The sequence below is a fragment of the Nesoenas mayeri genome, assembly GCF_963082525.1.
Source record: "Nesoenas mayeri genome assembly, chromosome: 20".
Taxonomy (NCBI): domain Eukaryota; kingdom Metazoa; phylum Chordata; class Aves; order Columbiformes; family Columbidae; genus Nesoenas; species Nesoenas mayeri.
The window spans coordinates 10285383-10312429 of record NC_137569.1 but is presented as its reverse complement, the minus strand read 5'-3'; the positions used below and the strand labels follow the sequence as shown (position 1 = coordinate 10312429).

Here is a 27047-nt window from a genome sequence, read left to right as displayed (position 1 = left end):
CTCCCTCATCTTGTCTAATGCTGGATGCTTTTCATTATCACTTGATGATTCTGATGGGGGACATGTTCCTTCCCAGAGATGACAGCAGTGCTGGTGGAAGGGATCTCTGGAGGGCTCTAAACCAAGGCTAAACTTGCAGCAGGAGCATCACCAGCAGCACAGTAGGGCAGCCATAACTTTGGCTTGAAAAGTCAAGACACCATCTTTCCCAAAGGCACAGCAGGGCTGTCCGTGCCAGCTGGGATTGGGTCACCTGGGACTTCCCAAGTGTCCCACTCCTGGCAGGAAAGCCCAGTTGACCAAACAATACCCTTTAAGAGCAGCAAGATGCTGTTCTTGAGCTGCTGGCCCGCTCATGCTGCACAGAGATCTGGACATGCCATGGGGTGAGGACAAGAGAAAAACACCATCTGTGTGCATGGACAAGCTGGGTAAGAGCTCATGTTCAAATTCAGTCTCCAGAATCCTCCTGGGACCTCCTAGTGCGTGGAGGTTGCTGCTGGGTCCTGAACTAGGCCCCTTTTGAGACAGGACAAGGGGCACTGGAGTTTAGCTGATAATACCAATGGGGTTTGTACCTGATCAGCAGCGCTTTCATCATCGGTAATGTCAAAGAGGATCGCACGGGCTCCACGCTCCCCCGCCAGCTTTGCCTGTCCAAAAGAACAGAAGATTCAGTGGACATTTGATATTGTACATCTGTATTAACATCTGCCATTTGGACATGTATCTGTATCCCTGGCTCTTACAGGAGAATGAAGCACCTGCTGCTTAGATTGAGAAAATAGTTTACAGCCTGTTCCCTGTACCTGTGTCGAGCTCTTGCTAGAGCTCTACAGCTCATGGACACTTGTTCCCTATATTTGTGGAGGCAAATGAGTTGGTGAGCTTGTAGTCACATCAACCCATAAAATCAACCAGCAAATCCCCCAGCTCTCTGTGTCGTGTGTCCCTTTGCTTCAGAGCTGTGGATGTCCTGTGAAGGGACCACAGAATCACAGAGCAGTTTGTGTTGAAGGGCCCTTCCCAGCTCCCCAGTGCCCCCCTGCCATGAGCAGGGACATCTGCACCAGCTCAGGTTGCTCAGAGCCCCGTCCAGCCTGGCCTGGGATGTCTCCAGGGATGGTTCAGCCACCACCTCTCTGGCCAACCTGGGCCAGGCTCTCACCACCCTCAGGGCAACAATTCCTTCCTCATGTCCAGCCTGAATCTCCCTCCTGTAGTTTAAAGCATCAACCCTTGTCCTATCGCAACAGGCCCTGCTCAAAAGTCTGTCCCCATCTTTCTTATTGATCCCTTGTAAGCACAGAAGGGCCGCAATAAGGTCTCCCCGAAGCTTCTCTTCTCCAGCTGAACCCCCCAGCTCTCTCAGCCTGTCCCCAGCAGAGCTGTTCCAGCCTCAGATCATTTCTCTGGCTCCTCTGGCCCCTCTCCAGCAGGTCCATGTGTGTCCTGTGCTGATCTGCAGCCCCAGGAGCCCCTGACAGCTACACAGCCCTCCTGTGCCAGGCCAGCAGACAGCTCGGCAGGTCCCCCCCTCTCACCATGGCTGCACCAGCTGTCCATGGACCTGATCCCACACACACCGCTCTCCCTGCTCCCTGTCCCTCTGTGTTGTCAGAGAGAAGCTGAGGTGATGCCTGGGCTGCAGGTCTGCTCTGGGATTTGGAGCAGGACGGGTTTTTACAGCCCCCCGGTGCTGCGGTCTGAGGAGGACAGCTTCCAGACCCACCCCAGCAGTATACGTGCCACCGGGGTGAGGTCAAAGCACAGCGCCCGAGGACCTCGCAGGGTCACCCACGTCCTCCCACCGAGCCCTCGCAGCCCTGCAGGCAGAGGCAGCCTCTTGGGAAAGGCAGCCGGGAACGTGAACTAAGTGCAGGGCAGGGCCGCTCTTACTCACACGGAGCCCTTTGATCTGCGCGTCCCGAGCGCCTGTGCAAACAGGGAGCTGCCGGAGCTGCCGCAGCAGTTTACCCGCCGCGTTGCCAAACTCCAGCTCGGGGGCCAGAGGTCAGTCCTGCCGCTTCCCAGCTGCGATATCAAACGCGAGGCGCCGGACGAGCGAAGGGACGGGGCATTCCCGGCGGAGCAGGTTCCGCTCCGGCCCTCGCTTGCAGGTGCCTGTCGCCTCCACGCACCTCGTCGGTGCCAGAGGCGGGTGCTCGGGTCTGGGGACAGGGAGGAGGGTGTGAATGGAGGTGCAGATGGGTGGGAAGGAGCTAAAGGAGGGAGGGCTGAAGTTATTTGACACTCCTGGGTTTGGTATAACAGGTGGAGTAGCCGGAGAAGTGGGATCAGAGGCTCTAGGCAGGGATCAGAAACTGGGGTCCTGCTGGGGATCCGAGGAAGCTCAGTGTTTGCCACCACTAAAGAAGAAACAGGACTTTCAGGTAGTAACTTCCACCTGTTGGAGCCAGTCAAGCTTTGACCAACAATGAACAGTTCTACAAAGATTTTATCCCACTAAAGACACCAACAATGTGGAAACGAACGACTGAGACCAGACAAATGGCTCTTCTCAACATCCTTCTGACTCCTGTTGCAGGCCATGCAATTTTTGTTCAAGCTATTCGCAACCTGCGTGCCACCATCATTTCCCGAGTGTTTGCTGTCTTTGTGTCAGATCTCTTCACCGACGCAGCACAGCTGACCTCCCTCTTTGGGGACTGCAATGCTTTTGGTGCAAATATGTATTTACAGGATGATTTAGGATGTTTCAACAGTCTGTCAGCCAGACTTACTTGCAATCAAAAATCAGGAAAAAACAATGCACACCAAAAAATTATAAATTATGCATCAGAAAGAAAAATAAACCACTTTGAATTGATTCCAGTGGTATTTTCTGTGCCTTCCTCTCCCCTTGCAGACCAGACACCTTCCCGACGGGTTTTAGCTTTGGATGCTGAAGCAGTGCAGGAATTTTAGAGAGGAGAAGCAGAGGAGTTCGTCAGGTGGCTGGTGGAGTTGTCCTCGTGCTGGGCTGGCCGGGTTGTTTGTGTGCACAGCTTGGCTGCGTGACAGCTGAAGCAGAGGTTACGATAACACGTTGCACATGGCTGTTCTAATCACCACTGACAGAGCGCTGCAAGTCAGCGTGCAAAGCAAGAAACACTTGCCAGGGAAACCAGGCTCCTGCTCCAGCAAACACCAGCCCCATCCCACAGCTGCATCCCTGCTTTCCAGGAGAAGCATCATCCAGGGATTTTGAGGAAAAGATCTGTACGATGGTGGAGTGAAGGAGCTTGGCAGAGGCTTCAGGAGGACAGAGGAGCAGCCAGATTGCAGGACATGGAGGAACCAAGGTACAAGGCAGGGCCTGGGGATGTGGCCAGTTTAAGGAGCACAGACCTGTATTTCATGGCTAAACCAGTCCTGTTTGTGGGGGAGAAGAGCTGTGAGCCTCCCTGGGGGAGATCTACCTGCAGGCAGGATGGTAACTGATGCTGTGTTCAGCTGGATCTCAAAACCCAGTGGTGCAGCACGTCTTGTCCTCCCTGTGCCGACCCTGCTCAGCTGATCCCGGGCTCATGAACACACTGGTACTTCCAGTGCTGTGATCAGACTCAAAGATTAAGGACAAAACTAGCAAACCAGTTGCTAAAACTTTTAGGTTCTGAGGTGGAAGATGAGCCTTCGAAGCTGCTCCTTCCTCCTGTTTGAGATTCTCCACAGCAGCTGCACTGACCAAACCAGCCATTGCTGCCGCCACCCCCAGCACCTTCCCTGGTGGGATGTGGCCACTTGGGCCCTCTGTAATGTGATGGTCATGTCTGGATGGACACGGGAGAGCACAAGCACCCAGCTGTGCTCCCTGAGGCACCGGCAGAGCACATGCTCTCACATCTGTCACCAGCTGCACCGGGAGCCCTTGGGTTCACTCTTTATCCCACTGTTCTCAGCATCACTAACAGCCCCAGGTGGGACCAGGCCATTTTCCAGATGTGGGGTGGCTGAGAGCAGGTCGATAACTCCAGTGGATGGCTCATGGGAACAGCTGGCATCAGCTCCCGAGCAGCAGCAAACCTCACTTAGGCTTTCCCCCAGTCCAGAAAGGGTCCGGCACTGCCGCCTGGCTGCCTACGCAGCGGTGGGGAAGCAGCCCCGAGGTGGCGAATCCATGACAGCATCACATCCCTTCCCTTACTTTTGTTGCCACAGACTCTGTGAAAAACAAACCTGCTGCTTAGGAACAGCCCCTTGGTCCCAGCTTTGCCTGCCCTCTTCAGCCGAGCTGCAGGGAGGCCAGAAAAGGACCCGTCCCCATTCTCAGCATGTCACCACCAGAAGAAAGCAGACAACAGGAGCAGCATCACCTGAATGCAACCCAGATAAAGCCTACAACAGCTAAACAAAGGGTTTTTCTCATGTTGTACAGTGCTTGTGGAAAATAACACAACTTTTAGTGCAGAGACAATAAAAGGACACGGTGAACCACTGAAGAAAAAGCCAACATCAGCCTTATCCACACAACTTTTACCAGAGACACAAAGATTTTAAGGTTTAAAATGACCCTCATTCCTACATGACTTCCTTATTACTGGAGAATAGTACCAGCGACCTCATCTTTTGGCACAGGAACTGCTGTTTCATGAAGGTCCCTCTTTCACGTGAGACCTGATCTGAAGACTCCTGAGATCTCTCATCCCTTTGTGGCGCGGATGGTAGCCGTGCTGTTTGAGTCACATCCCACCACTACTTTGTTTGCATTTGTCTGAATTGCTCAGTGCTGATTCTTAATGTGAAATATTACAGTATTACAGTATTCTTTTTAAAGCCAGGGCCACAGAAGATGTTTTCTGTGTCCATGTTTGCCCACAGGGCAGAGGACACAGGGAAATACAAATCCCCCTCAACAGGCCAACAAGCACCGGGAAGCTGCAAAGCATGAGGAGCATGATGCTGATGGGCAGTAAAGGCCCAGAGAGAGTCCAGTAGAGGGACACAGAGATGCTGAGGGGTCTGGAGCATCTTTGTGATGAGGAGACACTGAGAGAGCTGGGGCTGTTGAGCTGGAGAAGAGAAGCTGAGAGGGATCTGATCAATGTATCAATAGCTCAGGGTGGGTGTCAGAGGATGGACCAGACTCTGTTCAGTGGTGCCCAGCGCCAGGGTGAGGGGCAACGGGCACAGACTGAAACACAGGAGGCTGCATGTGAACATGAGCAGAAACTTGTTTGATGAGAGGTGCCAGAGCCTGGCCCAGGCTCCCCAGAGCGGGTGTGGAGTCTCCTGCTCTGAGACATTCAAACCGCCTGGACCCACCTGTGTGATCTGCTCTGTGACCCTGCGTGAGCAGGGCTGGGCTGGGGATCTGCAGAGCTCCTGCAGCCCAGCCAGCCTGGGGTTCTGGGAAAGCACCTGGGATGCTGGGGCAAGGTCTGAGCTGGCCCAGAGAAGTCAGGGTAGGGTAAACTCCACGCCTTTTACAGAGCCAGGCAGCCCAAAGAGCAAGATGGGGTGAGTATATGAGATGGCTGGCACAGTGTCTCTCCCAAAGGACCCCTTCTGCCAAGGACTTTGCTCTGTCCTTCTCCTTTTTTCCACTTTCCAACAGCTTTTCCTATGCTGCTGTCTCCTGCTCTTACTCTTCCCTGCACCACGGGTTTCACTTCCCAGGTTGGTGACACTCAGGGTATTTTTGCACCTACCTTGTTAGCCAGAGACAGGCAGGGGTTGGGATCCCGATCTGGCTGTTCAAGCTTGACGATGGTGATGAACCCCGATTCAGTGTGTTCATCCTCGCTGGTGTTGCACAGGGACAGCGGGTGGGACTGCAGGACAGAAGCAAAGGGAGACTCAGACCCTGGGGCTCAGCACTGCGAAGGGAGGCTCGAGCCCACCACAAACAAAACAAGCAAATAATTGTAAAAGTTTTGGTTCACCAAGAAAACATCCCAGAGAAAGGTGGAGTTTCTATGCGGGGCTGCACTCAGGTCTGGCTTGGTCCCAGTCAGAGATATTCCCAGCCAGAGCAGCCCTTGAGACCACGGCCCCTGATTTCTGGGATGGAGCATCCCGACAGCGCAGATCCTGCGGTACGGGGCTGCCCCACAGCCTCGCCAGCTGCTCCTCGCCAGCTGCTCTGGGCAAGGCAGAGGGACAACACAAGCAAACTTCTGGTGCCTTCAAAGATTTGGCACTTCTGGTTTCTCATCCACCAAATTCAACCACTTTACAATAAATTTGCAGAGGAGAAAACAAAGGAAGGAGTGAAAAAAACCTGAAAGCAGGAATAGAAGTATCAGGAATGAGAAAGGAGAGGAAAAGATCCCAGTAACCAAATCCTCAGTGAGTCCTGTAGAAATGTCCCTTAGCTTGAGGCAAACAGCTGGCAGAGGGGAGCTGAGATGGGACGGTGGAGGCAGCGGGTGCGGTACCCACTCTGCAGAGCCTCCTGCCCAAGGGACACGAGCTGTGGGGCCCGCTCCTGCCGGCGGCACACGGTTTGGGTGACGGTCCTGCCACCAGGACAGAGCTCGGATGGACAGAACTCACCATCATGACACACACCAAGCACAGCTCTGGTCCCTGCCTGGACAGCCTGTGATTGCCTCTGATTTTTCAGTCTAGCAGTGGATGGATAATGGTCTTGTGCTGGATGGTGGGAGGCGAAAGGAAAGTGCAATTTGGCTCCTGGCTCCCTCTTGGGAGTCCCCGTCATCCTGCATGAGCCCTTCCTGCTCTTCCCAATAAACCTGGCTGGCTTCCTCCCCTGTGACTGAATTGTGGTGCATGAAGCACACAGGTTATTGTATAGAGAAGCCTGTCAATAATAAAGCTGTTGGACAAGCTTACTACTATGTCCAGTTCTGGGCTGCCCAGTTTAAGAAGGACAAGGAATTACTGGAGAGTCCAGCGGAGGGACACAGAGATGCTGAGGGATCTGGAGCATCTTTGTGATGAGGAGACACTGAGAGAGCTGGGGCTGTTGAGCTGGAGAAGAGAAGCTGAGAGGGATCTGATCAATGGATCAATAGCTCAGGGTGGGTGTCAGAGGATGGACCAGACTCTGTTCATGGTGCCCAACGCCAGGGTGAGGGGCAACGGGCACAGACTGAAACACAGGAGGCTGCATGTGAACATGAGCAGAAACTTGTTTGCTGGGAGGTGCCAGAGCCTGGCCCAGGCTGCCCAGAGCGGGTGTGGAGTCTCCTGCTCTGAGCCATTCAAACCGCCTGGACCCACCTGTGTGATCTGCTCTGTGACCCTGCGTGAGCAGGGCTGGGCTGGGGATCTGCAGAGCTCCTGCAGCCCAACCAGCCTGGGGTTCTGTGACCTTTTGTTACCACATCAGTGTGCGGAAGTGTGGGAAACAGACAAGAAAAGTCAGTGTTACAAACCAGGAGGATCAGGACAGGCTTTGTACCTGGTGTTCTCCAGAAGCATGCCCAGAAGGTTTGCCTCGCCTGCAGGAACCCTGCAACAACACCCCAGTATGTGCAAAAAAGCCTCTTGTCCCGGCTGATTTAGAAACAGGGGCAGGAGTAGTCAGAGCAGCCCAGGGACACTCCTCGTTCTCCATCCACCCTTGGCCATGCCCAGGGCTGTGAGGCTGCATTGCTCCCATCCGTAGGCTGCTGTGCACCCAGCATGGAGCTGCGGCACCCAGAGACATGGGCTCACCCCTCGGCATGGGGCTGGCAGGGGCTGGGGAGTGGAGTGGGCTGGGAAACAGCCAGATGAGGTTTCCTCCTCTCTGCCAGCTGCTTAGTGCAGAAATCCAGCTGTGGGGGAAACGGAGAATGGGGCTCATTTCACCTAATTTCAGACATGCTGGTGTTGCCTTTTAATGTTCAAGCAGTTTGCTCAGACTCCTCATCAGCAGGAGCAGCTGCCTCAAGAGAACACAACTCACCTGGGGCAATTTTTCATAGAATCCCAGAATCATTTTGGTTGGAAAAGACCCTCCAGATCATGCAGACCAACCATAACCCACCCCTGGCACTGCCCCGTGTCCTGAGAACCTCATGTCCGTCTGTCCAGCCCTCCAGGGATGGTGACTCCAGCACTGCCCTGGGCAGCCTGTTCCAATGCCCCACAGCCCTTTGGGGAAGAAACTGTTCCCCACATCCAACCTCACCCTCCCCTGGCGCAACTTGAGGCCGTTTCCTCTGCTCCTGGCGCTTGTTCCTGGGGAGCAGAGCCCGACCCCCCTGGCTCCAAGCTCCTTTCAGGCAGTTCAGAGATCAGAAGGTCTCCCCTCAGCTCCTGTTCTCCAGCTGAAACCCCCAGGTCCCTCAGCCGCTCCCATCACACTTGTGCTCCAGCCCCTCCCCAGCTCCATTCCCTTCCCTGCATCTCCCCACCAGCTCAGAGCCCACCAGCCTGTGGGTCAAGAGATTCCGATTTTCACCCTGACAACGTCTCGCTGACCCCCCCGGGGCTGCGACAGGAGCTGCTATTGCTGGGCCCTTGGCCGGATCCTGCGTCCCCGGCCCGGCTCCGGGCTGAGCGCCCCCTGGGGCTGGGGGCTCCGGGGAAGCTGCTTCAGGGCCCGGCTGGAGCTGGGGGCCTCCTCCTGGACACCATGGGCTCCAGTTCCCCCACCCCTGGGCAGCCCTCTCATACCCGGGAGGGGAATTTGCAGAGATTGCCTCTTTGATCGCATGGTTCTACCCACTAGAAAAGGATTCTTACCCACGAGAAAAGGGTTATAGCCACTAAAAAAGCATTATACACACTAGAAAAGGGTTCTACCCACCAGAAAAAGGGCAAGGCAGGCTGCTGGCAGGCACAGGGGTGTTTTCGTGCAGCCTGTGCTGTGACACATCCCAGCACCGATTCCAAATGCAGAAGTACCCAACGCTGCAAAGCCTGGTGTTACAAAACCACAGTGCTACGGTTTGTAGTACTTAGTCTTGGGCAACAAAACAAGAACGTGTCTTGCAAAGCCATGAAAGTGAGTTAAAAAGGTGAGGATTAAAAACCAAACAAAAAACACTGCTGTAGACGTTTGCTGCAAATTGCCCAGATTTTGAGGTGGGTAATACCCACAATCACAAGGGCATAAAGAAATCAAACTCCAGACCCTCAGCTACGCCTTCGGGAGCCTGGAGACTGAGGTGGCACCACAAGTATGAGCTAAGACATAACCTTTACAAATAACACTTTAAAAACTGCACAGGCACGGATGACCTGCTGTGTGCTTTTGCCAGGCTCTCCCTCATCCTTCTTTCTCTTGGGATCTTCCTCTCTAATCCATAGTGATATTAGAAGAGAAAATAACAAAATACTACCTAATTTAGGCTTCAAACTTAAAGATGCTAGAGAGAGAGCGCAATTGTGCCAAGCCAAGCACCATAAACTCTAGGAATTCAGGTTTCTGGGAAAGGAATTAATCTGTTACGACTTGGGAGCGCTCAGGGATGGCTCCCAAATAACCCCAAGCTTCACCTCAGCAATGGCAGGTGCTGCACGCACAGAGACCAACACGGACTGAAGTGCTCGTGATCCTGCCGGCTTCACCAGGCAATGCCCTTACCTGTGTGCTCTGCTCGATGGGGAGTTCTCTGCATTTTGGGTAAGTTATCATTTTAATAATCGCAGAAAAAAGAAAAACGCAAAATAGGAAATGCAAAGAGCATGTCTCATGATATTTCTAATAATTTGGAGATAATCCTCCTGACGGTGTTACGGAGCCTTCGCTGGGTTGTTCCTGGAGCCTGCAGGAGCCCAGGCGGCCAGTGCTGGGCACGTCTCACCTGCTTGGAGCGTGTCTGGCCCTGAAGGGCATGGCTGGGGTGCTGTGACCCCCCTGGGCAGAGACTCCGTGGCTGAGTGACAGTCCTGCACGCTGAGCACGGAGCAGACTCTGTGCTGAGGATCACAGGGCCTGGTCACAGCATCCCCTTGGACTCAGCACTTGTGAGGCCAAACCTTGAATCCTGGGGGCAGTTTTGGGCCCCTCACACCAAGAAAGGCCTTGAGGTGCTGGAGCGAGTGGAGAGAAGGGAACGGAGCTGGTGAGGGGCTGGAGCACAAGTGTGATGGGAGCGGCTGAGGGACCTGGGGAGTTCAGCTGGAGAACAGGAGCTGAGGGGAGACCTTCTGATCTCTGAACTGCCTGAAAGGAGCTTGGAGCCAGGGGGGGTCTATTAATCTAGTCTATGATTCACAGATTCTACAAATCTATTGTAATTTTCTATCATTCATGATAGACACTTGGAATAACGGCAACAAGCTAAGCCAAGCTTCTGCAGCTCTGAGTGAGCATGGGGAGCATATACATTAATCAAATGTTGGCAGCTGTCCTGGAGGGACGCAGGCAGTAAATCCAGGGGGAGACATGCTGATGAATGCGCTGAAGCCTTCCCTTTGATTTTCTACTCAGTCTGGACACTGGGGTCTTTTCCTCTTTCCCTCTGTGACACCCGCGCTCCCTGGCCAAGCAAAGATCCTTGGCCTGGGGTATCGCTGTCGGGTAGAGCTGCACCCACCAAGGGCAGAGCAGGAGCTGGGAGAGCAGCAGCCGCGCAGGATCCTGCCAGCCCAGACCCTTCCTCAGGCCCGCGGAGCTGGGGCAGACTAGAACCCCCTCGTTATTCTCTAGCAAGTCCCTCATAAGGCACTAATTACATCTGGAGGCTTCCTCAGCCCTCTGTGCAAGCTGACTCGGGAGGATCCTTCTTCATGCAAGGGACACACATCATAGAGTCAGGGAATCATTTTGGTTGGAAAAGATCCTCAAGGTCATGGAGTCCAACCATAACCCACCCCTGGCACTGCCCCATGTCCTGAGAACCTCATGTCCATCTGTCCAGCCCTCCAGGGATGGTGACTCCAGCACTGCCCTGGGCAGCCTGTTCCAATGCCCCACAGCCCTTTGGGGAAGGAATTGTTCCCCAGATCCAACCTCAACCTCCCCTGGCGCAACTTGAGGCCGTTTCCTCTGCTCCTGGCGCTTGTTCCTGGGGAGCAGAGCCCGACCCCCCTGGCTCCAAGCTCCTTTCAGGCAGTTCAGAGATCAGAAGGTCTCACTGAAGCAACATGTTCCTCCCATCTCTGCTCAAGGCCACCTCTTCCCTCTCTTCCTACTGCCTGCTCCTCCTGTTTGGTGCTATATGGACAACTCCTCAAGCAGCAGCAAAGCAGCAAGACCTGGTTCTAACTGCCCCCATCCTACAGCCACACTTCTTGGCATTATGAGCGAGTGATCAGGGCTGCACATCATGCTCATGGGACAAGAGTTAGACTTGAAAAATGATCTAAGGCTGATGTGGAAAACCAAATATTCTGAGATTCCCCAGCGCAGAGGACTCCTGGCCCAAGAGGCGGCCCTGGCTGCAGAGCCAGGATCCCTCAGTCCCCAGGGTCCTGTGGTGCTGCTGGGGGGTCCCTGCTCAGCCCCCTGCTCTGACAGACCCTCTGCTTGGATGGGACCCCCTGGCTCTGCTGGGGCTGGGATTGGCTGGTTCGCTGCCACGGTTTGGGCCTGACCTGGGGAGACTCAGCCCTGCCAGCTCTGCCCATGTCCCAGCCCTGGCACTGCTGGTATGACACAGCAGCCAGACCTGTGAACCGCCTGGCTTTGTCACTCCCCCTGTCCCTGTCACCCCATGCCTCCTTTCACCCCTCCAACGGGACACAGAGACCTCTGCATCCTTATGTTCTTGCTACCACTTTATTTTTTCTTTTTTTTCCCCATTTTTTTATCCTATGGCATCTCCTTTTCTGTCTTTTCCATTCTCTGCTAAAATACTGCATTTCTTTTTGACTTATCGCTGCCATCTTTCCCGCTTTATTCCCACTAGACCCGCTATCTTCACACCACTCATGGGAGGTACCGAACAGCCAGGAGCTCCCCTGCAGAAACCCCCGGGACGTGAGAAGGCCCCAGATACCGCTGGGCACAGGGAGCTGCTCGATCCTCACTTGGGGGCTTCATTTATAAAACAGTAGGAAAAAAATATACAAATGACCCTGAGAGGTCACCGAGGCCACTTCACTGCCCGAAGGCAGGATCAGCCAGACCTAAAACATTCCTTAGAGACACTTGCTCAACCTGTTTTCAAGACCTCCGAAACGGGGACTGCTCACCCGCCCGGGGCCGCCTTCTCCAAACCGGGAAGGGTTTTCTGACGCCTGAGCTGAATTGGTTTTGCTGCAGTCTAAGCCTGTTCATTCTTACTACATGAACTATGCCCACAGAATAGAGATTATTTGCTTTTTTTGTCCAAGAATCATTTAAACCTATCATCTGCTCCTCTTTCTGTTCACAAGAGTCTTGAGGGACAAGGGCTGAACAAAGACTGGGAGAAGCAAAGTCCCCAGCAGCCTCAGTTTCCCTGTAAGTACTTCACATGCTTCTTCACGGGGAACGAGGCAAAAGGATGGATTTGATTTGAAGTGGCAGTAAAAATTTTATAGCCAACCAGTAAGGCTGGCATGGAAAACAGAGGAAGAGAACAGGATGAGTGTTCACCAAAGGGGTCTAGAAAACTCATGGACTAAACCAGTGAACTGTTAACACCAACATGCCACTCATCACTATATTGACCACAACCCCAGAAGAATTTCAGGTAGCAAATACCAAGCTGAATTAGAAGAAGTTGAGTGCAATGCTAAGCAACATTCCCAACCAAAGAAACTGGTAGGAAACAGCGTAAGGAAGAGAAGGGAAGAACGAACGGTGCTTTGGAACAGGCGAGTGATGCTCATGGAGCCCACGGCTCCTCGAGGCAACCAGCGAGCACGGGGGACCAGGTTCATGCCACACACAGGGATCTCCTCTCCTGCTCTACAAGGTCAAGGCTACAGAAGATGACAAACTGTCACACTATCCTACCCAGGGTCACCTCCAGAACTGAGGAGAGAGAAAAGCAGGGCAGCTTTTCCAACAGAGTGAACTTACCAGGACAGTCCCAGAAGTAAAATGTGTTGTCCAAATGTTCACAAAGGATTTGGAAAATGAGAGGAATGGAGCAGTGGTCGAGTTCTTTAACAACACATAAACATTCAAGTTGGTAAATATTGAAACTGGCTGCAAAGGGATCTGGTGGATGGACTGATAAAAGACGTTAAAAACGCAAATACAGCAAAATATATCTAGCTATTTCACACAGGGATGAGCTCTGGGTTAGTTGTTAACAAACAGAAAGATCTTGGTTTGATTGCAGGGTGTTTTATGGAAACGGTTGGTGCACCACCCAAAGCAGTCACAGGGCAAACAGATTGTTAAGCATCACTGTAAAAAAACAATTAAAAAAAGAAAATCTATCAGACGAAGTTGCAGTGTGTCAACATCTTGAATATTATAAGAAGTCTTGCTCGCTCCATCTGAAACACAGGGCACCGTTTCTGTACAAGAAGAGGTTAAATGAACAAGAACTCTTCAGCTTTGTACAGAAGGGATATGCTAGATCTACGTAAAATCATTAAAAATACAGAGAATAGATGGAACAAAAGACTACAAAAAGCTGTTACATGCAAAAATGTGGATATCAGCATGGCAGCAGCCTGGATCCCACATGAGATGTGGAGGGAATGTGTGCAGTGTCTGTGTGTCCTCCGGAGCTGCCCGCTCCCCACCAGCCTGCCTGCTCCAGCCAGCTGTGCCGCTTCACCCAGCTGTGCCGCTTCACCCAGCTGTGCCACATCGTGTCCCGCAGCAGGAGCTCCTGAGCACATTTTGGTATCTGTGGATATCAGGGTCTGTCTCCACACACACTCTGCCATCCCAGAAGTCTGTCAGTGAGGCTTTAAGCTACAAAAATTATATTCCTTCGTAGGTTTATATTCCTTCATAGGCTTTAAAAGAGCAAGTGGAAGTGCTCTGCTACCCTCCTTCCCATCTTTGCTGCTAAAACTGACCTTGTTATGAGAATTACTGGGCAAGATCCTCTGCTGGGGACTATCAGGAGATGGAGACGGGGAACCTGTGCTGGGACAGCTGCAGGAAGGACCAGGGGAGATGTACCAGCTCTGACAGCCAGATCCAAACCTGCATGCTGCATCACCCACGAGTATCAGATCACAGACACCGTCACAGCCGCTGGCACAGGGAAACCTCCAGTGGCCTCTGCACAGCCAGGGTGGAACAAAAAGCACTGAGGACCCTTCGCAGGCTCGGTCTGCGGTGCTGGGCATTGCTGTGTTCCTGTGGCACAGGACAAGCCCCAGGATGCTCCTGCCAGCCATGCCGCGCTGCCGGGATATCCCAGTCACCAGATCCTCCTCCACCAGTCCCCTCCAGCGCTCACACTGCCTGAACATCTTTATTCCTACCTAAGAGAGGCTCTTCCCAGTTTATCTTAATCCTTCAGCTCTATCAGCTCAACAGAAGCCCCTCTTACACCAAGGTCACTCCACTACGTAGCTGTTGCTCTACTCACAGCAGGAAGGAGGGAACGCTATCAAAGGTACAGGGGATCCTGCCAGGTGGCCGGCGCGCAGCCACAGCCGAGCTGAAAAGTGCTCTGGATGCTGCTGGAAAGACACATGAGAATGAGGAGGTGTGAGGTTGGGGATAAACAGGATGTCAACTGTGAAGAAGATGGATATGCCTGGTTGGAAGAGGAAGAGCATGGCAGGGTGTTTCAAGGGGCCCGAGGAAAAACTGCAGCTTCCATGACTCCTGGGCATGAAGCTCAGCCATCAGGATATGGGCTTTTTAATTGACCTGCATGAAGTTTCAAGAGCTGCTACAACAGCAAACACACCTTACCCACATGTGAGTCACAGACAAACATGTTCCCTGATAACAAACACATTATTCTTAGAGAGACACAGGTCCTACCTCAACGTGCGAATAGCTGGGACAGCCACGCGGGTCCCTGGAGCAGTGGAGAGGGGGAGAGGAGACAAAGGATCTCCAGCTGCCAGTGCAGTCCTGTGCCTGCTCCCTTACATGCGCTCATGAGCTTCGCTACCTTTGGCCTGTCTAAAGGGTCATCAGTGCCTGAGGGGTTGATACAACACATCAGTCCCTAATCAATAACTGCATCTCCTCCTCCTTTTCATTACAAAGGTGGTGAGCAACAAAGAGAAGTGCCAGACCGCAAAAGGGATGTTTATTTGATTATCACAGGTACAGGATGAGACAGTTTAGGTGAATCACTGAATCTGAATCTTTTCTGTCTTATTGCACAAGCACGACCATAGAGCTGGAGAAAAAAAATCTCACTACACACCTCACTGTCCTACTGTAAGCTCTGCCAGTTCGTTCTCCTAGGGACAGAGAGGTCCCACAGGTCAGAAGGAAGTGTCACTTCTTCTACCCCAGCCATATGATGATAATATGGGCCAACAAGGACATTTTTGTCAAAGTTTCATCACAATGTCGGGTTAAACTCTCTCTCTGGTCCACACATTCATTTTGGAATATCAAAGGCAAAGGCAGGTTCTCTGGTCAGCCCTGACTCACACCACTAAATGAAAGTAAGGGCAAGCTGGCCCATGTCATGGGGAACAGCTCCCGCTCCTGCTCCTCCAAGCGCCGCAAGCAGCCTGGATCGAACCCCGCTGAGCAGCACCCAGCCTGTGAGCAGCACCCAACCCATGAGCAGCATCCAGCCTGTGAGCAGCCCCCAAACCATGAGCGGCACCCAACCCATGAGCAGCACCCAAACCATGAGCAGCACCCAAAACGTGAGCAGCCCCCAAACCGTGAGCAGCACCCAAACCATGAGCAGCACCCAAACCATGAGCAGCACCCAACCCAAGAGCAGCACCCAAACCGTGAGCAGCACCCAAACCATGAGCAGCACCCAACCCATGAGCAGCATCCAGCCTGTGAGCAGCACCCAGCCTGTGAGCAGCACCCAACCCATGAGCAGCACCCAACCCAAGAGCAGCATCCAGCCTGTGAGCAGCACCCAACCCATGAGCAGCATCCAGCCTGTGAGCAGCACCCAAACCGTGAGCAGCACCCAACTCATGAGCAGCACCCAGCCCATGCTGACCTGCTCCTCACACCCCTCAGAGCGCTCAACTTATCTCCACTCGGGGGTACAACGCCACCAGCAATCTCCATACTCCAAGGCCCTCTTACACAATGACCTTCTGCACCACGCTGACAGTGGCTGGGAGGTTAAATCTGTTCCACAAAACTCATGTGAGTCCTGCCCCGCAGCAACAGCTCAAAGCACCGGCAAACCCGAGCGGTGCAGCCAGCGCGGCCGCCCGATGCCACCCTCCTGCTCACAGCACAGAGCTGTGCTGCCACTCGGGACCAGCTCAGGGGTGGTACAGACACATGGGATCCTCCACAAGTGATATAACAGGCGCCTTCACCGGACAGAGCTCTGACCCGAAAAGCAGCTCTGCAGTGACGGGCCAAGGACTCACCCAAACCCAGATACCGCAGAGAATGGAATAACGTTCCCTCAACCAGCAAGTTCCCACAGGGGGTTTCAAAGTAAAATCCTTGGAAGTGGATGCCAGAAAGAGCTTTCTTGCTCTTCCAGAAAGGCGATACCGGATCTAGAGGGGCGAAGACTGACAGGGAAATTCTCCTTGGGGCAGATTAAGCCATAATTTCTTCTGAAGCATCGCACATCTCCAGGAGGGCTGAACTGCTCCTGGAAGGAGACCACAGGGCTCTCCCAAGGCTGACATGGACGGGGGAAACCTCTCACACTCTTCTGAAGATGAAGCTCAGCAGCAGCGTTGCCTCCACCGTTGCTGGGAGGTCGCAGGGCCCTGACATGGGCCTGAACCTTCAGTGTGGCCATTTCTGGAGGGCTCAGCCATGGCACAGGGAAGCCTCACCTGGTCGCGAGTGAAACGTGGGCTTTGTCAGGACTGCACACGAGGCTGTGCCCACGGGGAAGAGCCGCAGGCAGGAGATGGGCACGGGGCGGAGGAGCCGCCTTCCCGGCTGGCGCTGCGCCCCGGGGAACACGGCCCGCTCCCCTCCCCCCGAGGCTCCCGGCTCCACCGCCTCGGCCAGGTGCAGAACAAAAGGAAACTAATGATTTAGTTATTGCTTCAGCGCCGAAGGTTTGAAGGTCAGCCGTTCAGCGCCGGGCCCGCGCGGCCCGTCCTGCCGGCAGAGCCACAGCTCCGCGGGGCCGGCACGGCACGGCCGGCTGCTGCGCGGGGACATGAAAGGCTTTGTGCTAATGTAATAACCGACGGCCTCTTCAGTGCCGTTTGAACTGTTTACAGACCGAGTTAACGATTACAGGCAATGTGTACCTTGGCTGCTGCCCAAAATTCTTACCCGCCCGTCAGATATTATCAAAGAGCCCTTCACTGCTGGCCTGGAGTCCTTCCAAAGCGCTGAAATGCTGGCGCAGAGGAGGGGCCTTCGGCGCTCGATCGTGAAGCTGGGGCTGGAAAGGCCCAGATCTGCTCCGGTGGGGTGTCCTGGGACCGGCCACCGAGACATGTAGAGACACGGGAACCCCCGGGAGGCTCCCGAAGCCCCCGGTGCCCCACGGTCCGTGCAGGGTGGGCTCTTCCCCGCAGGGCTTTGCTCCCAGACCCCATCAGGGGACACCGCAGAGCGACGAGTTCCGTGTGCCTGGGTGTTCCTCCCTGCACGAGGCTGCTGTCGTCCATGCCCCATTCTGTACACGTAGCCTGGGTGGCTGTGCTAACGCTGGTGGTTACACAGCTTAAAGCTACTCCTGCCAAAAGCCTTTTCAACACCCTGATGCCTAAGAGTGTGGACAAGAACAAACCAGGTGGTGGGAGATTAGATAAAATCACTTCCATTGTTATTTGTAGCTGGAAAAATGCAGGTGTAGGTATAAGGTCTGGCTGGATTTGGGTTAGAAAACAAGCCCCGGCTTTCTGGGGCAAACTGCACCAAGTCTGGAATTCCCGTTGAAGCGCAGGGATGAAATCAAGAACTGGCAAGCTGCTCTAATTACAGCTGAGTAACAGCCATGGCTGAGCAGCACTGAGGCTCCAGAGCAAACGGCATCCAAAATGAGGTGCTGCAGGGAACGGTCCATCCTCCAGCCACCCCGCACCTCGGACACCTGGGGAAATTCAGCAAGAGCTGAAGCTAATCTGTGCATTGCTCCTGGAAGTTTCTGCCACAGGCAACTCCTAAATACAACTAGGAATAAAAAGAAAATCTCAATTTCAGTAAAAACATGCCTCATGGACCGTTGGTCCCCCTTACTTCAGGCTTTGGATTGCTATTTAATACAGTTCAGCAGACCATCTGCAGACTGAGCTACCATGGCTCAAGGTACCCCCAGACCACTGTTAAAAACCCTCTGCTGCAGTCCAGCCTGGGGTTTCAAACTCTCAGCCACACCAGCAGCAGCCACTGATGCAGCCCGGAGGCTGCGGCTGGGCTGGACTCTTTGTAGAACAGGCCAGATAATAAAAGAACAAAAATTGATGTTAAAATTTTGCTCCTCTGTTCCCAAAACGAGACATTTTGTCCTGCAAAACGCCCCCTTCGCGGGCTGACACGGAGTTTCCAAGGGATGATTTCCAGAGAAGGGCTGATGCCTTTGCATGGTGCCGTTTGTGTGCTTTAAATACGACGTGTGTCATCAGGTCCCTGGCACAAGGGTGAGGACTGAATAGCTAAAGGAATAAATTACTTTCTTTTCAATCACATACCATACCGTCTTCCCATTGTTTTATTGCTCAGATGTAGCTTTTTAAATAGAGATGAGAGAGTGGCTGGTGAAGGACAGAAGTGTCTCTCTTGTTGGAGGTTGTAGTGGTGCCAGGAGACAGAAATGTAGATGCAAATAAATTTGCTGTGATTTGATTCAATAAAACTTGCTAGTACAGTGCAGCACACTACAAAAATTGGTTCCTCCTACGCTTACTTGCTAAGACATGAGTTCAGGCCCTCTGGGATCCGCAATCCCCTGGCTGCTGTCGATGACATCACTGACATCTAAGGAGCTGCAGGAATGCCGAGAATGTGGCTCCGGGCTCCTGGGGATGCTGAGCTCATCAGCTGCTCCGGAGACACAGAGATGGGGTGTCTAGGTCCCAGTTCTGGCTCATTCACAGCCTCCCCCTTCCCAGGTACAGGCACGTGCTGGTTTTAAGGCCACACAACTCATGGTTGCACAAGGCTGCACACGTTTGAACAGCAGCGTTGGAACAGTTTGAAAATGGATTTCACTGGTGGATGCAGATGCTGAGCAGAAATGAGAGTTTCAGCACAGGCACATGGGGTCGGACTCAAAACTCATGTAACGCTGTGACCCGCATCTCACCAGCCAGCACAGGTCACTCAGGGAGCGAACTTCCACTCTTTAAACCATCCAGCACCCCGCAGGTTGGGGAGTGTCTGATCCGTACCCAGAGCACGGCGGTCGATAGTCTGATGGATTTCACAAACACCTCATTCCCTTTCACCCATTTACAGTTTCTTCCACAACATCCTCTGCAAATGATCTCCACAAAGGGGTTCAGCGAAGTCAGTAACTATTTTTTGGCCTGTAGACATTCTCCCAGAACGCCCCCAAGGGTGATCTCTGTTAGTTCACAGATGCACCTCTATCACCAGCCTTGCTGCACGTAACCGACTCTGCATCCTGGGGATTCAGCAGCTGAAGGTACCACAGGCGTTCAGAGCTGGGCTGGCATGAAGCACAAAGCTCTTCCCCTTAGTTTCAGCCCGTTGGGAGCATCTAAGACTCCACATTCACCACCAAAGGGCACATCTCCACGCGGAGGTTCTTAGGGGCGAGGATGACACGGCTCTTGGCCCAGCGCTCAGCAGGCTGGGGCCAAAAAGGTGAAGACATTTCCGTTTTCAGCCACCTCTGCTGCAGCGCTCAGAGCAGCACGGAGCTGCAAATATGCAGGACCAAGGACAAATGGAGCAGAAAGGGAAATAACTTCCCCGTTCAACAGAATGATCAAGCGGATGATTACATACGCACTTGAGACCACCCAATAATTTGGACAAATGTTACTTTAAACTGGTACTGAGCAACTGAGCTCCAACAGCTTTTTTTCACTTTGCAAAATGGGAAGGGAGCCGTTCACAAACCATTTGTTGGAGGCAGCTAAAGTAGGTTAGTTGCGACATCGCCTTCACCGAAGGATCCAACTCTCACCAACCCGCGTCTCCTTGAGAGGGTCCCGAGATCCAAAAGGAGGTTGGTGCCAGGATAACAAGGACTTCTGGCGTCACACTAGTTAGGACTAAATTGTTCAGAAAGGAGAAAAGCCCTCCTGCTTACAGAGGAAAGTCTCTCATCTCTGGTTATTGCAGATTAGGAGACTTGATAAAGCTGCCAGCCTGACACCTGCTAATTCTGCCTTTTTCCACTTTTTTCTTAACAATGACACTGGTCCCTGCCAAAGACCACTGGAAAGAGGGTCTAACACTGTCTAGAGCTCCTGATATGGCTGCTCAGTGATAAAACTTCGCTATGCCGAGTAAAATCAGCCATCTGCACCTTGAGTTGACTCACACAGATTCTGGTTCCTGGACTCGATTGCCTTTTCTGGTTCTGAAGGGTGGAGATGGTTGTTGCAATCACAGATTCTCTCTCTGTATCTGCCGCTTTTCATCTTGCTGTGCTCCCCCTCACCGAGGCGGGACGGCTGATCAGCGGTTCGTTACACAGCCATGCTGGAAGCACAGGGAACAGGTTTTTAATGGTGTGTCTCCTCCCTCCGTGCCAGAAGACTCCATACTCCATAATTCTGGCCTGTGAAAATGGCAGGTGCCCATTGCCCGGGTACGGAGAGAGCTTGTGCTCACAGCTCCCGTCCCCAGAGCTGAGCTGTGCTGCGTCCACACAACGGGAACTCGCAGCTCTCTTTGCAGAAAGCAAACCGCACACAGCTGTGCCTCGCTGGCCTTGGCGTCACCACGTGGGAACCCCCAAAGCGTCTGTTCACAACCGTCTGCAGCCTCGGGAAGGGACAGTCCTTCATTAGGCTCAGTTGTTTTCTCCGCCGGTACAATTCACAGAATCACAGAATCACAGAAGCAACTGGGTTGGAAAAGCCCTCAGAGATCATCCAGTCCAACCCTTGGTCCAACTCCAGTCCATTGACCAGATCATGGCACTAAGGGCCATGTCCAATCTCAGTTTACAAACCTCCAGGGCCGGTGAGTCCAGCACCTCCCTGGGCAGCCATTCCAATGCCTGACCACTCTCTGCACAGAATTGCTTTCTAATCTCCAGCCTCAATTTCCCCTGGCAGAGTTGAAGCCCATGGCCCCTTGTCCTATTGCTGACTGCCTGGAGAAGAGCCCAATCCCCACCTGGCTAGAACTGCCCTTCAGGTAGTTCTAGAGAGTGCTGAGCTCACCTCTGAGCCTCCTCTTCTCCAGACTAAACAAGCCCAGCTCCCTCAGCCTCTCCCCATAGGGCTTGTGTTCAAGTCCCTTCCCCAGTCTTGTTGCTCTTCTCTGGACCCGCTCCAGCACTTCAATCTCTCTCCTGACCTGAGGGGCCCAGAACTGACCACAATACTTCAGGTGTGGCCTCCCCAATGCAGAGCACAGGGGAAGGATCACTGCCCTTGTCCTGTTGACCACGCTGGTTTGGATACAGGATTTCAGTGGATTTCCCACCGATCCACCCTAACATTACTCTGAACAACGTGCGTTTCCACTGCCCGATACACTGAGCCCTTGGTTTCCTCACACAATCTGCATCCCTGTCACTGTTTAAGGACAAAAAGCCACTGTAGCCAAAACCTTAAAGCCTGCAGAGCACTGCTTCGATGGTTTCTGTTGCATGAGGAATCAGTGCAACACTTGAGAACGCAGGGATAAATCATTAACAAGTCATTATTGTTCACCGGTGTTTTTGGCAGAAAACCACTGAGGTCAACTTGGACAAACTGTTGTGGAGTAATGGGGGTGGCACTTTTCCTGGAGGAGCATTCAAATCCTCCTCTAACACCATGAAAATCATCTGAAGTGACCGTCCTTGCAGAATCTAACCAACACAGGGAGCGCACAGCCTCTCCCTCCCTGGCCTGAGCTTTCTTCCCGTGTCTCTGATCAAGTCCTCGTGTGTACAAAGCGCCGGCCGTGCCGCTGGCACCCGCGGAATGGCAGCGCCAGTAATCACGGGCACCCTCACCACGCGGGCAGCCCCACTGCCCCAACTATACTCCTCATTTACCAATCCTCACATCTCACAGCTCGCATCAATCATCGCGGCTACCAGGGGCTGGGGAATTCCTAAACGCTGCTGCTTCTCCCAGAGATCTGCCCGAGGACGGCTGTGTCTCATCCTTTGGAAACCTGTGCAGATGCCACTTGTGTACAACTGGATCAATCATTCCTTCCATCCTCAGCAAAAATCATCATTTCAGCGGGTGATACAATGCTCCTGCTCCTGCGGGGGCACATGGAGAGGGATGCGAATCCACGCACCGTTTGCTCCCATCACCGCTGTCTGGGCAACCATGGAGAGGCCTCTCTGCGGGTCACATTCCGGAGGCTGATCCATTCTCGCAGCTTCTGGCACTGTCAGACACTCCAGCTCCATGAAATTTATTCTCCTTGTCATTCAGTTTCCTGCTCTGGTGGCCATCTGGCCACTGACCCCATCGCTATTCAGCTGCTGTACACAAGTGCCAAAGGACACTTCCAGAGCACCATGATGTGGCAATCCTTCCAATTACGGGGATACAGTCGTTTTAAAAATCAAGTGAGCAAACAATTCGGACACAAACAGCTCAAAGGCTGTTGTGTTGTTCACTCCTGGCCAGGAGATACAACATCGAGACCCTAAAAGTCTCCTACAGAATGCTGTGGAGTCAGCGCAGTCGCTCAGATGGTTGCGTGCCCAGCCAGTTCTGGATGGCTTGGTGGTGATTCTTTTGCTAAGGAAAAGTGCTTTCAACTTTGACATTTAAAAACCGCCTTTCGTAAGTACGAAAAACTTCCTTTCCACACTTGCCAGCTTCTGGACACCTTTGTGGAAGCCAAGAAAACCAGCCAGGTAACCGCGTCCAGCTCCTGAGCCCACGTTTCCAGCTTTCTCTAAAAAATATTGACTCCACCACCGCAGACCCAGGCAAGGACACTTGTACTGCAAAGGGGAACAACGGCTGCTTTACAAAAACCTGAAATATGGTCAGATAACTCAAAATACTTCTTCTGCGCAGCCTCAGGTTGCCACCTCATGTGTCCCGAAGCGGCGGCTGTGCCTCCACCTGGAGCTCCGTCCTTCTGAGATGTTCCTCAGCAACCTGCCCAGCGCCCTGCCCGTGGGCATCCTGGAACAGCCATGGGGCCGTCTGAGCCCCGCTTTTTTCTGAGCTTTGAGAAATTTTTGCTTGAAGAGGCTGAAAATGTACATGTAATCACAGCCTGAAAGGGCAAAGACATGAACAACAGTGACTGGCTTCATGGTAGGACTATGAGACCCAGAGAACAAAATGAGGCTGTAATACAGAAATACTAGAAGTAGGATTTGGAAGCATTTAATATTCCCATCACTTAAAAGGAGACCACAGGGCATCTCTCTGTGATAGAAATGGCAATTCCTCTATCTCCATTATAAACCATTTGCAATGGCGATGGCGGCAGCATAACTGCTCCAGGAGATGCTGGTGGCAGCTGTGGCAGAGCTGGTGGAGCCTGCACACTGACCCCACGTGTTTCAGGCTCCTGGGGACAGCAATGACGTCTGTCCGTCCCAGCTGGGTGCCATCAGCACTCCCCAGCACCTCCACCGGCACGGACAGACTGAAATTTGTTGGTTACTCACATCTACATGCTGCAGTTCTGAAAACTGTGCACTGCAAAACCCACTATATGTGTTTTCTTCAAGAAGACTTTCCTCCTTCCTTCCTTCCTTCCTTCCTTCCTTCCTTCCTTCCTTCCTTCCTTCCTTCCTTCCTTCCCTCCTTCCTTCCCTCCTTCCTTCCCTCCTTCCTTCCCTCCTTCCCTCCTTCCTTCTTTTCCTCCTGAACTTGATGTTGCTGAGACCTCTCCAGGCTTTCCTGACATCCTACTGCTGCAGTTCTGCATGGAAAAGAAGATTCACGACAGGGCTGCCATCAAGTATGGTACAACTAGATCACTGGAATGGTGACAAACTATACTTAGAGAAAATCCTTCTGGGTTTGACAAGGTCTTATTGACTCTGAGGTCCAGCTCAAGCTACAACCAACATTTCAAGGATCTTCACATGATGGAGCACCCGACAGAGACATTCATGTCCAGTCCCAGAAGCTGTGGAGTACGAGTCTTCTCAGTCTACCAGAGCACATACCAGGGATCCCCCTGCTCCTTTGTTTTAGGAGCTGCTCCTCTTCTAGTATTTTGTCTAATTACTCCCACTCCTGCAGCTGTCCATTGACTTTTGAGTGCCCCCAAATTCATCTGCCCTGTTGTGGGAGGGCTGTGCCTCCGGCTGCCATCCCCTGCTCCCCCAGCTTCCAGCCTCCATTTCCCTTCAAACCCCCTTTCATACCCCAGGACTGAGGCTGAACATCGAGTTGATTATAAAACAATTTCTTTTGTTGATAGAAAATTCTTTGCAGGGCGTGAACAGCAGGAGAAAGAAAAGGGCTCCTCTGAACTGCGAGCTAGCTGGAAACCCCCGGAGGGCAAGAATCCGATCCCTCGTCTTTGAGGAGCGCAGGCCTGTCTGTACAGGCTGCCCGAGCCCAGGAGAGCTCTGTGTGCGCAGCGCCGACAACAACACACGCCAGCCCTCGCCTCGCCAGCCCGGCGCTCGTTAACAGCCTCGCAGTTGCGGCACCGTGCATGGAAAATGGCTTCATTCCTCCCGTTTGCACCCCTGGATGGAGTGAGTCCTCTCACCCCGATAATCCCTGTCCACGGAGGGAAATCTCCTCCTCAGCGTCTCCCAACCCTCCTGCCCCATCCTCCCTCCCCACCCCCACGTGCCCTTCGCCAGCTGGATCATCAACCCCCAAATAAATCCTGCTCTCCCGCTGCTCAAACCCCCCTGTGCATCCTCCTGATGCTGCTCAGGAGGTAGAAATCCTCCAGGACCAGCCCCCTCTGCTTCCCAGCCGAAAAACAAGCACCAAAGTCCTGTACCTTTCAGTAAATAACCTGTACAGATAAAATAAAGCATGAGCAATGCAGAAATCTTTAAGAAATTTCCCCTTTGAAGGTTTCTACTGACCTGCATCGTGATTAATGTAACACTAGCAGTACATATTCACTATCCACCAGCAGTTCTTGAGGCAGACATGCTGTCCTGAGTGGTCCAACTATATCACACCCGTTCCAGCACCATTTGTGTCCCACAGCCAGGAAAACCCATGGGTGCACTGGTCACCCCTGTAACATATTTTATTTCTCCCTCTACTCCCACCACATGGCTTTGCTATCAGGTTTTGCAGTGTCTTGTGCAGTGCTACTAGCTAAATATCTATATATTAAATATAAACTAATAGCTGCATCCCAGCTGTTTTGCTGGTCACAATGATCAGTACCAGCCTGTTAGCAAGGAGAAGGCAAAGCTGGGAAGGAGCTGAAACTCCATTTCTGGACCCCAGCATTGCAATGGAAGGAATGCTGAAGGTTTATGGTTTAATTTACCCCCTTGTCACCTGGGGATTTCAGGTGCTAACATGGTCCTTACAAAGCTGGGTGAGAGTTTTCACAGCTTCTCTGGTTATTTCTAGTGGCAGCCCCCTGGGTTGGGGCTCTGCTGCTCCCAGTGCCCTCCAGCCCACCATGGAACCACGGACAGCCCTGAGGGGATCTAGAATGACAGAATCATTTTGGTTGGAAAAGCCACTAAAGATCATCCAGACCAACCATAACCCACCCCTGGCACTGCTCCATGTTCTGAGAACCTCATGTCCGTCTGTCCAGCCCTCCAGGGATGGTGACTCCACCACTGCCCTGGGCAGCCTGTTCCAATGCCCCACAGCCCTTTGGGGAAGAAATTGTTTCCAGATCCAACCTCAGCCTCCCCTGGCGCAACTTGAGGCCATTTCCTCTGCTCCTGGCGCTTGTTTCTGGGGAGCAGAGCCCGACCCCCCTGGCTCCAAGCTCCTTTCAGGCAGTTCAGAGATCAGAAGGTCTCCTCTCAGCTCCTGTTCTCCAGCTGAACCCCCAGGTCCCTCAGCCGCTCCATCACACTTGTGCTCCAGCCCCTCACCAGCTCCGTTCCCTTCTCTCCACTCGCTCCAGCACCTCAAGGGATTTCTTGGTGTGAGGGGCCCAAACCTGCCCCCAGCCTTTTGTGCAAGTATCACCCTGTGCTGGTTCCAGCTCCCCGCACTGTCCTCTGCCAAAGAAGCCCCATAAACAAGTGCAGCTTCAGCCTCCTCTGTATCCTACTGGAAAGCCAAGGTGGGGGGATCACGATGGCTGTCCCCCGTCCCCGTCGCACTATGGCTGAAGAAACGCTCCTGCCTGTTCCTCACCCTCCTGGCTTCACTACAAAGGCCGTTTGGTGCCTCCGTGGCTGTCCCACCCCGGCAGCCTGGCCGTGCAGGGCCGGGACATGGCGGGGCCGGGGCAGGACTGGAGGGGCAGGGAGGGAAGGTCGGATCAAGGAAAGCTCAGCAAAAGTCTGATTAGGAATGTGACAGGAGGCGAGAAGAAAGCGTAGGGTGTGGAAAAATAGGGAGGAGAAAGATTGTTTTGGAGGAGAAAAGGTCCAGAGCTCTGGGCAGTTTCATTAGAGGAATATTAAGTAAATGAGTCAGAGCCTGCGGTGCCCCAGGCTCGGGAAAGCTGCTGTGTGAGGGATGGCGAGGGAAAGCGAGGATCGTGGCACGCTGTCTGCATGCGAAATTCAACCATAACAAAACAAGAGGAAACATGTTGCCTGCCTAATACTTTTATTAACATTTGCAGAGATTAAGTTCTGCAGACGTTCGATCAGTGCCTCCGCCTGTCCCGGGCCAGGCTCTGCCTCGGCCTCCAGCCACTCCGAGCAGCGTTGTCCAGCCATGGCGCCCGGTGACACCGAGCGGGCCGGACACCCCTCCAGCAGCGCACAGCACCGCTTCTGGATTCCAAACGCAATCGTGTGTGTCAGGCTTCACGCATTCACACCTGGAATCTGGATGTAAAATCTGTCTCTTCATTCCTACACCTAAAAAATGGGATATTGCACTGATATCCACCATGCAAGAATGCTATGTTATTAATAAGTGTATGTCTTATATGTGTGCCTATATATATGTATGTGTGTCTA

The 27047-nt window shown here is 53.1% G+C and overlaps 1 protein-coding gene across 1 annotated transcript in view; it reads right to left on the bottom strand.

Moving 5' to 3' along the window:
- The window catches only part of RNF43 (ring finger protein 43), a gene marked incomplete at both ends in the record, with an annotated part of 60609 nt that overhangs the window by 11686 nt on the left and 21876 nt on the right, over window positions 1-27047 (bottom strand). Inside the window, 2 exons of the mRNA XM_080357061.1 lie at window positions 579-653; window positions 5652-5774. Of these exons, the coding sequence (XP_080213187.1) occupies window positions 579-653; window positions 5652-5774 (198 nt within the window). The remainder of the gene's footprint in view (window positions 1-578; window positions 654-5651; window positions 5775-27047) is intronic.